A 13,667-nucleotide genomic window follows, 5' to 3' on the forward strand; every position below is an offset into this window, starting at 1 on the left:
TTTCATTTAAATATTTTAATTGTTATGCAAAAACGGTTCATTTTTAGTTTATTTCTACAATCTTAGATTTTAAAAATGGGTACAACTATAGAATATTTATATTCTTTTTTAGATTTTATCTGAAAAAAAATTTCAAATAGATCAGCATGTCAGAACCGCGAAACATTTAACTAAAAAAGTAAAAACCACATCCGGTGAAAAATATCAACCGTTAGTGTCCAAGTGCTTTCAGTCAAGTTCCAAAACACAAACCCAACAAGAAATTTTTAACAAAGACTTGTGTCGTGTATTAGTATCTTCTAATATACCGCTTTCAAAATTATCTAATGAAAACTTTAGTTCTTTTTTAAAAAATTATTGCAAACAAAACATTCCCAGTGAACGAACTCTAAAGAGAAATAATGTCAAGTTGTTATACTCCTCAGTTATCTATAACATAAAAGCCGAAATAGGTAATAATTATTTTTACATATGTGTGGACGAGACCACTGACTCGCCAGGAAGATACATTGTGCACTTTTTGATTAGTGTACTTAGCGATGAAACCTTTCCAAAATCGTATTTAATTTCCTGTAAGCAAGTGGAAAAAACCAACGCTTTAACAATATCACGGATTCTACAAGAAGCATTAGCAAACATTTTTCTTCCTGCTGCTGTGCCTAATAATAAATTATTCCTTATTTTATCTGATGCCGCACCATATGTGGTGAAAGCAGGACAAAATTTAAAAATATTTTATCCAAACTTAATACATGTCACTTGTTTAGCGCATGGAATAAACAGAGTTGCGGAGGAAGTAAGAAAATAATTTCCACTAGTTAACAGTTTAATAGCGAGCGTCAAAAAGGTATTCCTGAAATCACCTGTAAGAACACAATGTTACAGAGATATGCTTCCTGCTGTTCCACTGCCACCGCAACCCATTTTAACATGTTGGGGAATATGATTGGAAGCAAGCTAATTTCTATGCTGATCATTTTGTTGATTTAAAAAAAATAATTAACCATTTTACGGATGATAGTTGCCAATCTTTATTGGAAGCTAAGCAAGCCTTTCAAAATAACATCCTCTAACAGCAACTGTCATTCATAAAATCAAATTATAGTTTTGTCCAGAAAACTATAACTCAATTAGAATCCTCAAAATTATCATTGTTAGAGAGTAGTTTTAATAAAAGAATTTGAGTCTTTGTGTCAAAACGTTAAAGGTACTATAGGAAAGGAAATTTTTCAAAAATTTAAAGTAACCATGGAAAAACATAGTGGTCACCAGGTTCTTTCTGAAGTAGTTCAAGGACTAGCTGGGACATTTTCCGAACCAATTAATTTAGAACCATCTATTAGAGTAAATTTGAAAAATGCCCCAGTTACATCAGTTGATGTCGAAAGAAGTTTTTCTATTTACAAATATATGTATTCAGATAGAAGCTGATAGAAAATTAAACTAGAAATTAAAATAGAAAATTTTGAACATCATTTAATAATCTATTGTTACCACAATTCAAAATAATATTTATATGTTAAAATAATTGTATATGTTATGTATTTATAATATTTAAGTATTTTGTAAATAAAAAAATATTGTAAATTTTTTTATTACATGCATATTTTCTAGATAAATATGCATATTTTGCATAAAACACTGCATATTTTTGCATAAAATACTGCATATTTGTGCGCATATTTCATACTTTTTTATTTGCATATTTGCCTAAGTCTAGTTATAACAAAAACACTATTTGAACATTTATATTTTTTATTAGAAATTAAGAACCAAATCACAGGCACAAAAATAAAAAGGGATGTTTATTTATGTAATTGTCTAGTTAATGTGGGGGATGTGCTTGCTTTTTTGAGCACAGCTTATGAAACCGGGGCTCCAGTTTGGAAATTGCTACTCTCATTTCTTTTTCTAAGTTTATGTTTGACCTGTACTTGTTTTTAATTACTGCAACTACAGAAAAACCCGTTCTGCACAAGTACGAAGTTGCAAATGGTAATAAAACCTTTAATGCAACAGTTCTGATGGCATGATATTCATGAGAAGGAGAGCTCCAAAATTAAAACAGTTTCTCCTTGTCGTATTGAAGCTTTAGGCTGGAATGACAGGACAATTCTGTCAGTTGTTCTTCTTCCTCTGTTGAAAGTGTCAATGGCGTGGATGACAGTAAAGGGTTTCTGACCCAGTCATATTGCTCCATATCTTCAGGAAAATATTTCTCAAACTGGTCGCTCAATGATAACATGTGTTGTATAAACATATTGTTGTGAATTTATTAAAAGGTTCAATATTTATAACACTTACGGATTTAATTTATTTCTTTATTTATATTAACTTATCTGACAATAATTTATTATATCCGTACGTAACAAATTCGCGAGCCCGGATCTTGAGAATTAACTGTCCTTCCATATAAAAATGTTTTATTTTTATACATAAATCGCCGTTATCTCGAAAAGTCCAAATCATTCTTGAGTAGACGGCGAAACGGTAAAGGCAAACTGGATTTCCCTCGCATCGGTTCGACCTTTTTCTGAAAGGTCGTTCAGGTAAATTGATGCCTCTTGTAAACTCTACAACATATTAGAATAAAAACATATTACAGGTTAAAACTATGACTCATATTTTTACGTAACATTGCCCCCCTCTCAAAAGATGGTTCCTCCTGGAACCTTGTCGGGGCTAGAACTGGAACGGTATGCTGGTATCGGCAACTGGACCCTCTTTTACAACTTCCAGTTGTATAAAAATGACAAGGGACGGTTTTCTCTCCGCACCAGTAACTATGCGGATTGCAACAGACTAACACCTGGACTTCGGTGTCTTTAAAGATCTCCTCCACCATATTTCGGATAACCCTCCAATCTAATTGGCGGCACTCCAACTTTGGCATGGCTAACTTTTGCACGTCGGACTCTAGTACGTGCTCTCTCAATTGAAGTAAGGCTTCCCATACATCTCGGTAGGTAGGTTGGTCACGGGCAGTGTCTTTTGTTACCAGGTAGAAAAGGTAACGTGATGCATCTTGGAGTTTCAAGGTTTTACCGGGAGCTGGCACTTGGCATTGAAGTTCTGCAACTCGACCAAACTTCCTTCGAAAGACGGATGCCAACCCTGGTGCGTCTTTGATACTGGCCGGGATGGTAAGGGCCAGCGAGTAGTCATCGGGGAGCGCGAGTAGATCTTGCTTTTCTTCAGTGGTAACACCATGTCTCGCTTTACCGGTACCTCCATAGGCACCGATGAATTCCTCAAACGTGAGGTCAAACACATCTTGGACTTGGTTTACTTCCACTTCTTCATCTACGTCGTGGTCACCTTCGAAAGATGCCAACCGGTTATGGTGTACTATCATCGGCTTTCCCCTCGGAATCTTGCTTATTCGGTAGATGACATCGTTGATCTTCTCCATGATGAGGTATGGACCTTCCCAAAACTGCTGCAATTTGGGAGAACAACCTTTTCGCTTCTTGGGATTATACAGCCATACTTTGTCGTTCTTCTTAAAGCAACCCTTTTCGGCTTGTGTATCGTACCGTTTCTTCATTCGGTCGCTAGCGATCTGAAGGTGGGAACGGACCAACTCGTGTACATCGTCCATTCTTCTTCGTAATTCGATCACATAATCTTCACCTGCTACATCTTCTCCAGGTCGACACCCAAATTCTAGATCACAAGGTAGTCGCATTTCGCGTCCGAATAGGACTCTGGCTGGTGTCTGGCCCGTTGATTCGTTAACAGCAGATCTGTAGGCCATTGTGAAGAACGGAAGGTATTGGTCCCAGTCTCGCTGATGATCGGACACCATCTTTGTCAAATACTTGCCAACTGTCCTATTCATTCGTTCTACCATACCATCCGATTGCGGATGATACGCGGTAGTTCTTGTTTTCTTCATGCCTAGTCTATCACATATTCCTTGGAATAGATCACTTTCGAAGTTCCTGCCTTGGTCACTATGGATCTCCAAAGGCACTCCAAATCGGCTGATATATTCTTGGATCAACTTATCTGCAACGGTGGCGGCCTTCTGGTCTGGAAGTGCGTAAATCTCGACCCACTTAGTGAAGTAATCCATTACTACCAACATGTACTTGCCCCCATTTTCACTTTCTGGAAATGGCCCTGCAATGTCCAAAGCTATTCTTTCAAACGGGCTTCCAACATTATATTGTCTCATAGGAGCTCTCCTTTTCCGGTGAGGCCCGTTACTCGTAGCACAAATAGTACATTTCTTACACCAGTCTTTTACGTCGTCGGAACTGTTCATCCAATAAAACCGTTCCCGAATTCGCTGAAGGGTTTTCCTTACACCAAAATGCCCTCCCGATGGACTGTCGTGTAACTGATGAAGTACTTCGGCTATTCTGCTCTTTGGGATCACCAACTGTCTTCTCTTCTCTGAACCGTCATCATTTTCCAGGACTCGTTTAAGCAAGCCATCTTCGATGATAAATGAGTCCCACTGGGCCCAATACGTCTTAACTACTGAGCATAGGTTTGATATTTCCTGCCAAGGTGGTCGACGGTTTTCCTCTTTCCATTTTCGGGTTTTCTGTATAACTGGATCTCTCTCTTGTTCTTCCCTTATCTTAGTAGGCGTCCAGTCGTCGTTGACAATCGTCGTTCTTAGCACTGCTGCTTCCTTGGATTCCGTTTTGTTGCAGTGGGGACACTCTGCTGGGCATGGCCTTCTGGAAAGAGAATCAGCGTTTCTGTGGCTAACTCCGGCTCGGTGCTCAATCTTAAAATCGTATTCTTGGAGTCGTTCGATCCACCTGGCTATCTGACCCTCTGGATTCTTAAACTGCATCAACCACTTAAGGGCGGCATGGTCGGTTCGGATTAAAAACTTCCTTCCATAGAGGTATTGATAGAAGTGCTCTACTGATTTCACTACTGCCAGAAGTTCTCTTTTCGTGACGCAATAATTCCGTTCAGGTTTTGAAAGAACTTTACTAAAATATCCGAGGACTCGTTCCTGTCCTCCTTGAATCTGAGACAGCACTCCTCCAATTCCCACATTACTTGCATCCGTATCTAAGATGAACTCTCCTTCTGGCAGTGGATACCCTAAAATTGGTGCTGTTATTAAATGCTTTTTCAACGTTTCAAAGGCATTTTGGCAGTCTATATCCCAGCGGTATTCTCTTGCTTCCTCTGTAAGTCGCGTTAATGGCTTAGCGATATCTGCAAACTTCTTAATAAACCTCCGGTAGTAAGTACATAGTCCAAGAAAACTTCTCACTTGATGTTTGTCAGTTGGTTTTGGCCATTCCTTAATGGAATCGATTTTTCCCTTATCCACGGCCACTCCTTCTTTACTGACTATATGACCCAGATAATTGACTTTACCTTGAAATAGCTGGCACTTCTTGGGGTTTAGCATCAATTGGGCAGCTTTAAGTCGATTAAAAACGTTTTCTAAATTCCTCAAATGATCTTCGAATGTCTCCCCCAAGACGATTATGTCATCTAAATAAACCAGGCATGTTTTCCAAGATAACCCTCTCAACACATTTTCCATAAGCCTCTTAAATGTCGCAGGAGCATTACAAAGTCCAAATGGCATAACGTTGAATTGCCACAATCCAGATCCTGTGGTGAAGGCTGTCTTTTCTTTATCGACTGGGTCCATTTTTACCTGCCAGTATCCAGACTTCAAATCTAAAGTAGAAAACAATTTACTTCCAGCCAATGTGTCCAATGTGTCATCGATCCGAGGCAGAGGATAACTATCTTTCTTGGTAACGTTGTTCAGCAAACGGTAATCCACACAGAACCTCGTCGTTCCGTCTTTCTTCTTAACCAGGACCACCGGAGAGACCCATGGACTCGTAGAAGGTTCTATCACCCCGTCTTTCTTCATTTCCTGAACCATCGTTTCAGCTTCCTCTCTCTTCGCCTGTGGTAATCGTCGAGCTGTTTGACGAATTGGCTTAGCATTACCAGTATCAATTTTATGCTTAACAACGGTAGTTCTTCCCGTCTTTCCTCCTTTCGGTACGAAAATATCACGATACTGCCGAAGAAATTCCCTTAATTTCCTTTTCTCCATCTGATTTAGAGACTGTCCTGCAACTGCAACCATTTGGTCGAATTTGTCGTTGGAATTATCAGATGTTGTCGCCTGACGAATTATGGATGTCACAGGTACACAAGTTCCTACTTTTGTCTCTTTCTTTATGGTCACTGGGTAGTCGTTGACATTGATAAGTCTCACAGGAATTTCTTTAGCCGAAGTCACCAATTCCTTTCCAATTATGATTCCACGGCCAACCTCATCGTCGTGGTTCCAAGGCTCCATCATAACAGGTCTCCCTTCGTCTACAATTCCCTGTAGTCGCGCTACTATGATCGTTTCGCTTCTCGCAGGCACGACTGTATCTTCTGTAATGGCTGCTTGCACAGGGTTGTCATTATGTGGATAGAGAAATACCTCCTCGTTGCCAACTTTGATTACCTTATTCTTAAAATCCAATTGGAATCCATGCATATTCATTACGTCCATTCCTAATATAACATCCTCTTCGATGTCAGCAACTATAACAGTATGGACAAACTTTTCTGCCCCAATTCCCAATTGTACCTGGATTTCTCCATGAATGTTGGCATTTTCACCTGTAGCGGTCCGAAGTCGTAACCTCGTTGGTAACAGTTTCTTTCGGCTGTTTATAACTGTCGGGCGTATAATGGTTCTGGTCGCTCCGGTATCCACCAACAACGTATGCTTTTTACCATTTATGTCTCCATCTACATATACACTATCTTCACGACATTTCAAAGAAGCTATTAGTATGAGAGGGTCTTTGGAAAAGTTCTGGGTCGAAGCTGCCCCCCTAAGGCTGACCCGTTCTAGTTTTCCTGATGGTGAGTTTCTTGATTTGCGTCGTACCTAGGGTGCTTACAGGAGCTTCGTACGTGTCCTATTTCGCCACAATTCCAGCATCTGATGGTCTTCGTTTTCTTGTATGTCATGCTTTTCATCATATTAACGAGCTGGTCAAGTTTATCTTCATCTCCGTCCTCTTTTACAGTCCTAACTTTACTGTACCCGCCAGAGGCCTGCGTAGCTGACTCGTATTCGAGGGCGGCGGATAGGACATCAACCAGCGTCTTGTGACGAGCTAATCGCAGTGTTCTCTGCATTTCATGATCACGAAGACCATCAATAAACGTTTGAACGGCCAATTTTTCCATCATGTCTTCGGGAGCTGTTGGATAAGCATATCGTACTAATCTGGCAATATCTACCTCATATTCTTGAAGAGCCTCATCTTTCTTCTGTCTACGATTTTTAAGCTGTGACTGATATACATGCTCCAAATGTTCGTGGCCATATCGCATATTTAACCTCTTCTTCAGTTGTTCGAAATCATCGGTCTCCTCTACGGCTATGGTCTGAAGCACATCTAAGGCATCTCCTCGAAGGGCGATAGTCAGGTTTACAGCCTTTTCTTTTTCAGACCATCCATTTGCTCTTGCGGCTGATTCGAACTGTTTCATGTAGTTGTTCCATGATGATTTTCCGTCGAAAGTTGGGACTTTAACATGAATAGAACCTCCACTTCCTTCAAATTTCGGCCGTGTCTCCAACTTAAATTTCGTCTCGTCTTCTTTTATCTCTACTGTAATCGGATTGTTACCTCTCTCTGCTGTCCCTGTTTCCTCCATCTTCCTTTCCATCTCTTTCCATATCTTTTCTTCGAAGGCTAACATATCGGCAGCAACTTGGTTTTTTAATGAAGATATTCTATCGTCCAGGGCAGACATCTCAGAAGTGACTTTAGAGATTTCCGAAGAGATGTTAGCAGAGACTTTGCTTTCCAGCGAAGAAATCTCGTTAGAAACTTTGTCTTCCAACGAAGCGATGTCGCCGGAAACTTTGGCTACATCACCAGAAACCTTGGCTACATCAGAAGAAACTTTCGAAATATCGTCAGAAACTTTGTTCTCTAATGATGCGATGTCACCAGAAACTTTGGCTACATCAGAAGAAACTTTCGAAATCGAGGAGAGGACAGCATCTTCAAATATATAAGTCTCTGGATCTAGTCCTTCTTCTAGCAAAGCGTTCTTTAGTCGTTGGACTAACTCAGCCTTTTTTCCGGTAGAAGCTAATTCTCTGTCTTCGAGATGTCTTCTTAAATTAGTCACTGTCAGCTCATAAATCGTAGCCATTTTCACAATTTTCACAAAGTCTAATTTATGTTCGATCTCACTCTGACACCATTTGTTGTGAATTTATTAAAAGTTTCAATATTTATAACACTTACGGATTTAATTTATTTCTTTATTTATATTAACTTATCTGACAATAATTTATTATATCCGTACGTAACAAATTCGCGAGCGCGGGTGTTGAGAATTAACTGTCCTTCCATATAAAAATGTTTTATTTTTATACATAAATCGCCGTTATCTCGAAAAGTCCAAATCATTCTTGAGTAGACGGCGAAACGGTAAAGGCAAACTGGATTTCCCTCGCATCGGTTCGACCTTTTTCTGAAAGGTCGTTCAGGTAAATAGATGCCTCTCGTAAACTCTACAACATATTAGAATAAAAACATGTTACAGGTTAAAACTATGACTCATATTTTTACGTAACAATATTTTTAAAGAGGAATCAAGGATTTCTATCGACTTGTCATATAGAATACCTTGTAAAGCAGGGAAACAGTCAATTTCTTGATGTTCTAATTTTCTTTTCCATAAGAGCAACTTCTTCTGAACCCCAGTAATTTTATCTGTCAATTGCAAGATATAAGTATTGTTTTCCTGCAAAAACTTATTAATATTATTTAATTTGTTAAATATGTCGCAGAGGTATGCTATTTTATTATAAACTCTGAATTGAAAAAGTTTTGCGCATCATCATGTAATTTTGTATGTAGATACCTGTAAAATTTATTTCTTAATTCGTATACACGTTCAAGTACGTTGCCTTTGGACAGCCAACGAGAGTTGCAATAATAAATTAACGAGGTGTGCTCATCTTTTATTTCTTCACAAAGTTTATGAAAAAGTCTTGATTTCATGGATTGTGTTTTAATGTAGTTCACCTTCTTCTTCTTCTTCTTCAGTGCCTTATCCGGTCCGGATGTTGGCGATCATCAAGGCTATCATGGTTTTGTTGACTGCTCTGCGAAACAGCTCCGCTGAGGTCATCCCAAACCATTGTCAGAGATTTTTCAACCACGAGATACGACGGCGTCCCGGTCCTCTTCTGCCAAATACTTTACCCTGCATAACAAGTTGAAGAATTCGATATTTTTCTTCGTTCCGCATCACGTGGCCGAGGTACTCAAGCTTGCGTTGTTTAATTAAATTAAGCACTTCTTTTTCTTTTGTCATGCGCTGTAGGACCTCAACGTTGGTGACATGGTCCACATAAGATATTTTTAGTATCCTTCTGTATATCCACATCTCGAAGGCTTCGATTCGTTTTTCAGTGGCTTGCGTCAGTGTCCAGGCTTCAACTCCATACAGTAACACTGAAAGAACGTAGCACCTCACTATTCGCATCTTGGTTCCCAAACTGAGATCACTGCAGCACAGCAAGGATCTCAACTTAATAAATGTAGACCGTGCCATTTCAATTCTGGATCTAATCTCTTGAGCGTAGTCCCATTGTACGTTGAGGGTAGTTCCGAGGTAAGTGAATCTGTCGACTCTCTGGATCTCTTCGCTACCTGCCATTAGTGCCCCGGGATCTAAATTTGTACGGCTGACAACCATGAATTTAGTTTTCTTAATATTAAGGTTCAGTCCGTATGTTACGCTCACAGTTCGCACTCGGTCTAGTAAGGCCTGCAGATCGTTTAGGCTGGTTGCTAGTAACACAGTGTCATCGGCGTAGCGGATATTATTGATGTATTCACCGTTCACTCGGATTCCCATGTCTAGGTTTGTGAGGGCTTCATTAAAAATCTCCTCAGAGTATATATTGAAAAGAGTCGGCGATAGCACACATCCTTGTCTTACTCCTCGCATGATCTTCACTTGGTCGGTCAGCTGGTCTTCGACCTTGACTTGAGCACGCTGGTTCCAGTATAAATTCATGATGATCCGAATGTCCTTCTCATCCAATCCAACTCTTTGTAGTGCGGTGACCATCTTCTGGTACTGACAACGGTCAAATGCCTTGGCGTAGTCAATAAAACAAATATAGACATCACAACTGACATCGCGGCATCTCTGAAGTAGTACTTGTAAGGTGAAAAGTGCTTCACGTGTACCCATAGAATTGCGGAATCCGAATTGCATTTCACCGACATTTTCTTCGCATTTCTTGTAAATTCTGGCATGTATGATTTTAAGAAAAATTTTAAGTGCATGACTCATAAGACTGATAGTTCGGAAATCTTCGCACGTTTTCGCAGATCGTTTTTTTGGTACCGTTACAAATGTTGACAATAGCCATTCCTCTGGGATATTACCTGAATCGTATATGGCGTTGAACAGTTCAGTTAACTCCTTCGTGCTCACTTCACTCATCACCTTAATAAGTTCAACGGGTATTTCGTCCGGACCTGTAGCTTTACCATTCTTAGACTGTTGTAAAGCAGCCTTTACCTCGCTTTCTAGAATTGACGGCCCTGTCATGCAATTTATTTCCGGAAGGTTGCCGCGGTCATCCCAGAAAAGTTCTTCGATATATATTTTCCAGGTAACCAACTTCTCATTCACTGTCGTCGCCAGATTACAGTCTTTATTTATGAGGATGTGTGTGTTTCTCCTCTTGTATTGACCAGTGGCTTCACGAATCCTTCGGTGGATATTTATATGATCGTGTTTCTCTTGGAGCTCCTCGATTATTTTACATTTTTCTTGCATCCATGTCTCCTTGGCTCTTCGTATTTCTTTTTTAATTGTCTGGTTGGTTTCTTGGTATTTCTTCGCGTCCCCGTTTTTCAATAATCTTCTTTGTTCCATCATCTGTAGAATGTCATCAGTCATCCATTCTTTATTTTTTACTCTTTTTTCCTTTCTCAGATGTTCTTTTCCCGCATTCAGCATGACGTCTTTGATATAACTCCATTTTTGTTCTACACTCTGTTCTTGTTATTGAGCCGTTTCTAGTTTTTGTCTCATTGTATCTCTCACGTTTTGACGAACTACGGGGTCTTTTAGAGTGTCATAATCCAGGTTCTGTTTAGGTTTATTTTTGATAAGTTTCTTTAGTTTGAGTTCTATCTGGCCCACTAATGGGTTGTGGTCCGATGAGACGTCTGCTCCTGGGTAGGTCTTCGCCGAAGTCAAGCTGTTCTTGAATCTTTTGTTAATGAGAATAAAGTCTATCTGGTTTCTGATGATATTGCTGGCTGTATCTGCAGGTGACTTCCACGTATAAAGTCGTCTCGGGGGAAGTTTAAACCACGTGTTAGCAATGGTAAAATCTTCTTCCCGGCAAAATTGTATGAGTCGGTCTCCTCTTTCGTTTTTCTCGCCTAAGCCGTGTTGTCCGACGATGTCTTCTACACTGCTTTTGCCAACTTTGGCATTGAAATCACCCATGATGATGGTTAGCTCGTTCTTCTTGGTGTATTTTAGTGCTTTTTGTACAATTTCGTAGAACTCCTCGATATCCTCTTCTGGTTTTTCTGATGTTGGAGCGTAAATTTGAATGATGTTCGTATTAACGGGTCTGCCTTGCAGCTTCATCAGAATGACCCTGTCAGAGAGAGGTATCACGCTGATCACAGCCCCAGCGACCTTTTTGCTCAGAATCAATGCTACGCCATTCCAGTGATGTGGTTTGTCGTTTCCCGCATAGTATACCATATGCTCATCCACACAGCACTGTCCCGAGCCTGGCCATCTCATCTCGCTGATTCCCATCACGTCGATATTTAGTCTTTTCATTTCTTGAATGGTGTTGTGTATCTTTCCCTCTTCAAACATACTTCGAACATTCCAAGTACAGATTTTTTGAACGTTCCACGTGCACACTTTATCTTTATTAGTGTTTAAATATTGGTAAGGATTTCGTGGGTTGACGACCTGGGAAGCCTTACATTTTTGTGTTCTTCCTCCCCTGCCGGATCTTAGTATCCGAAGTCCATGATCAGTATCTTCTCCAAATTGGTTTACATTAACCATGATGAATGAACTAGGGACTATTTATGGGGTGGTTTCCCGTTGCCTTCCCCATCGCAGTGTCACAACCGATTGACTCGTAATGTGAGTGGCGCCTGTGAGTATCTAGAATTAAGCCTACAGGATTTTTTTTTTTTTATTTTCCCACAGCCTTAATCCAGTAATGATATTACTGCTGCCTGATGTCATGTCCTCAGTTGATCCGCGGGTACTTATTTGGCTAAGCCTTATTCGTACCTGTCCTGTATATCTACAGGAACTCCCCTATCAGCCATTGGGACGCGCCGTGTCGGGGTTGAGGACTTCCCCGCCCAGTCTGTCTTGCGCAAAGTGCTGAAAGACCCCTACTTAATTCAGGGTCCCTCCTCTACCCAAGCTGAGACCGGCACGGTCACTTTCACAGTTCACCACTTTAATAATACTATCCATCACAACACTTATTTCAGGTGTAATGTTCTTTGCTGCTAAGGCCTCTCTATGTATGACACAATGTGTCCATTTTACACTTGGAGCATTGGTTTTGATGAGAACTTATAGTCCTCCATACTGTCCAGACATCGCTCGGGCATCATTCGTACACACGGGTACACAGTTATCCCAGTTAATATTATTTTCAGTCATATATGAGTTTAACATCTCGAATAAATCAGTAGCTTTACAACGTTTACATATTTTTCTGCCAAATAACAAATCCTCGCATATATTTTTTTCTTGTATGTACCGTACATAACATATCAATTAAACATCATCATTACTATCAGTCGCCTCCTTCAATTGAATGGCAAATAAACCTGAAAGTTTCCCTCTAATTTGCTCATTAATATCTTTTGCCATGTCGTGAATACGGCGACTAACCGTATTGTTTGAAAAAGGTATAGTTTTTATTTCTTTAGCTGCCGATTCTCCAATTATCACTGTTACCATACCAATTGCTGCAGGTAAGATCAGTTCCTCAGCGATCGTATGTGGTTTTTTACATTTGGCAATACGGTAAGCTACCATGTAAGAAGCGAGCAATGCTTTAGTAGGAATTGATGCTCTTGAAACCAAAGCCGTAGTCTGATGTTTTAGCTCTCGTAATTTTCTTACAAAAAAGTGTCTTGGTTTACCTTGTAAATGACTGTGAGTTGATTCCAAATGCTTTTTAGTTTTAGTTTTAGTTTATTAGAAAGCACACTTTCGGCCGCCAACACTTTTTGATAAACAACACATTGTGGAAATTCTACATTCACTTTAGTAACGCAGGTAAATCCAAAATTCAAATATTGGTCATATTTCCTATATTTCTTCTTTTTATTTAAATTAACATTACTGCTCTCTCCTGATTCTTCACTTCGTTTTCTATTCTCTTGAATGCAAGTATCCATTGTTAATAGCAAAAAACTCCACAGGCGTAGTAAAACAAAACAAAAGCTTGACTATGACATATGACGTAATGACATAACACGCTCGACGGTAGGTAACACGGGGGCACAGTATATTGCTTAAAAAGAATCAGTAGGTTCACTCTGCCGCCAGTCCTTTGTTCTTCATGTTTCATTTTTTTCATGCGCGTGAGTTCCACGTGC

The 13,667-nt window shown here is 39.8% G+C and overlaps 1 protein-coding gene across 1 annotated transcript; it reads right to left on the reverse strand.

Moving 5' to 3' along the window:
• Positions 1-12,837: 12,837 nt before the first annotated feature.
• LOC140442335 (protein FAM200B-like) lies at positions 12,838-13,466 on the reverse strand. Its single transcript, XM_072533410.1, has 2 exons — positions 13,209-13,466; positions 12,838-13,158 (listed from the first exon to the last, which is right to left on the reverse strand). The coding sequence occupies exons 1-2, from the start codon at positions 13,464-13,466 to the stop codon at positions 12,838-12,840; spliced, it is 579 nt and encodes a 192-aa protein (XP_072389511.1).
• Positions 13,467-13,667: the final 201 nt, after the last annotated feature.

Source organism: Diabrotica undecimpunctata, chromosome 5 (genome assembly GCF_040954645.1).
Source record: "Diabrotica undecimpunctata isolate CICGRU chromosome 5, icDiaUnde3, whole genome shotgun sequence".
Taxonomy (NCBI): Eukaryota; Metazoa; Arthropoda; class Insecta; order Coleoptera; family Chrysomelidae; genus Diabrotica; species Diabrotica undecimpunctata.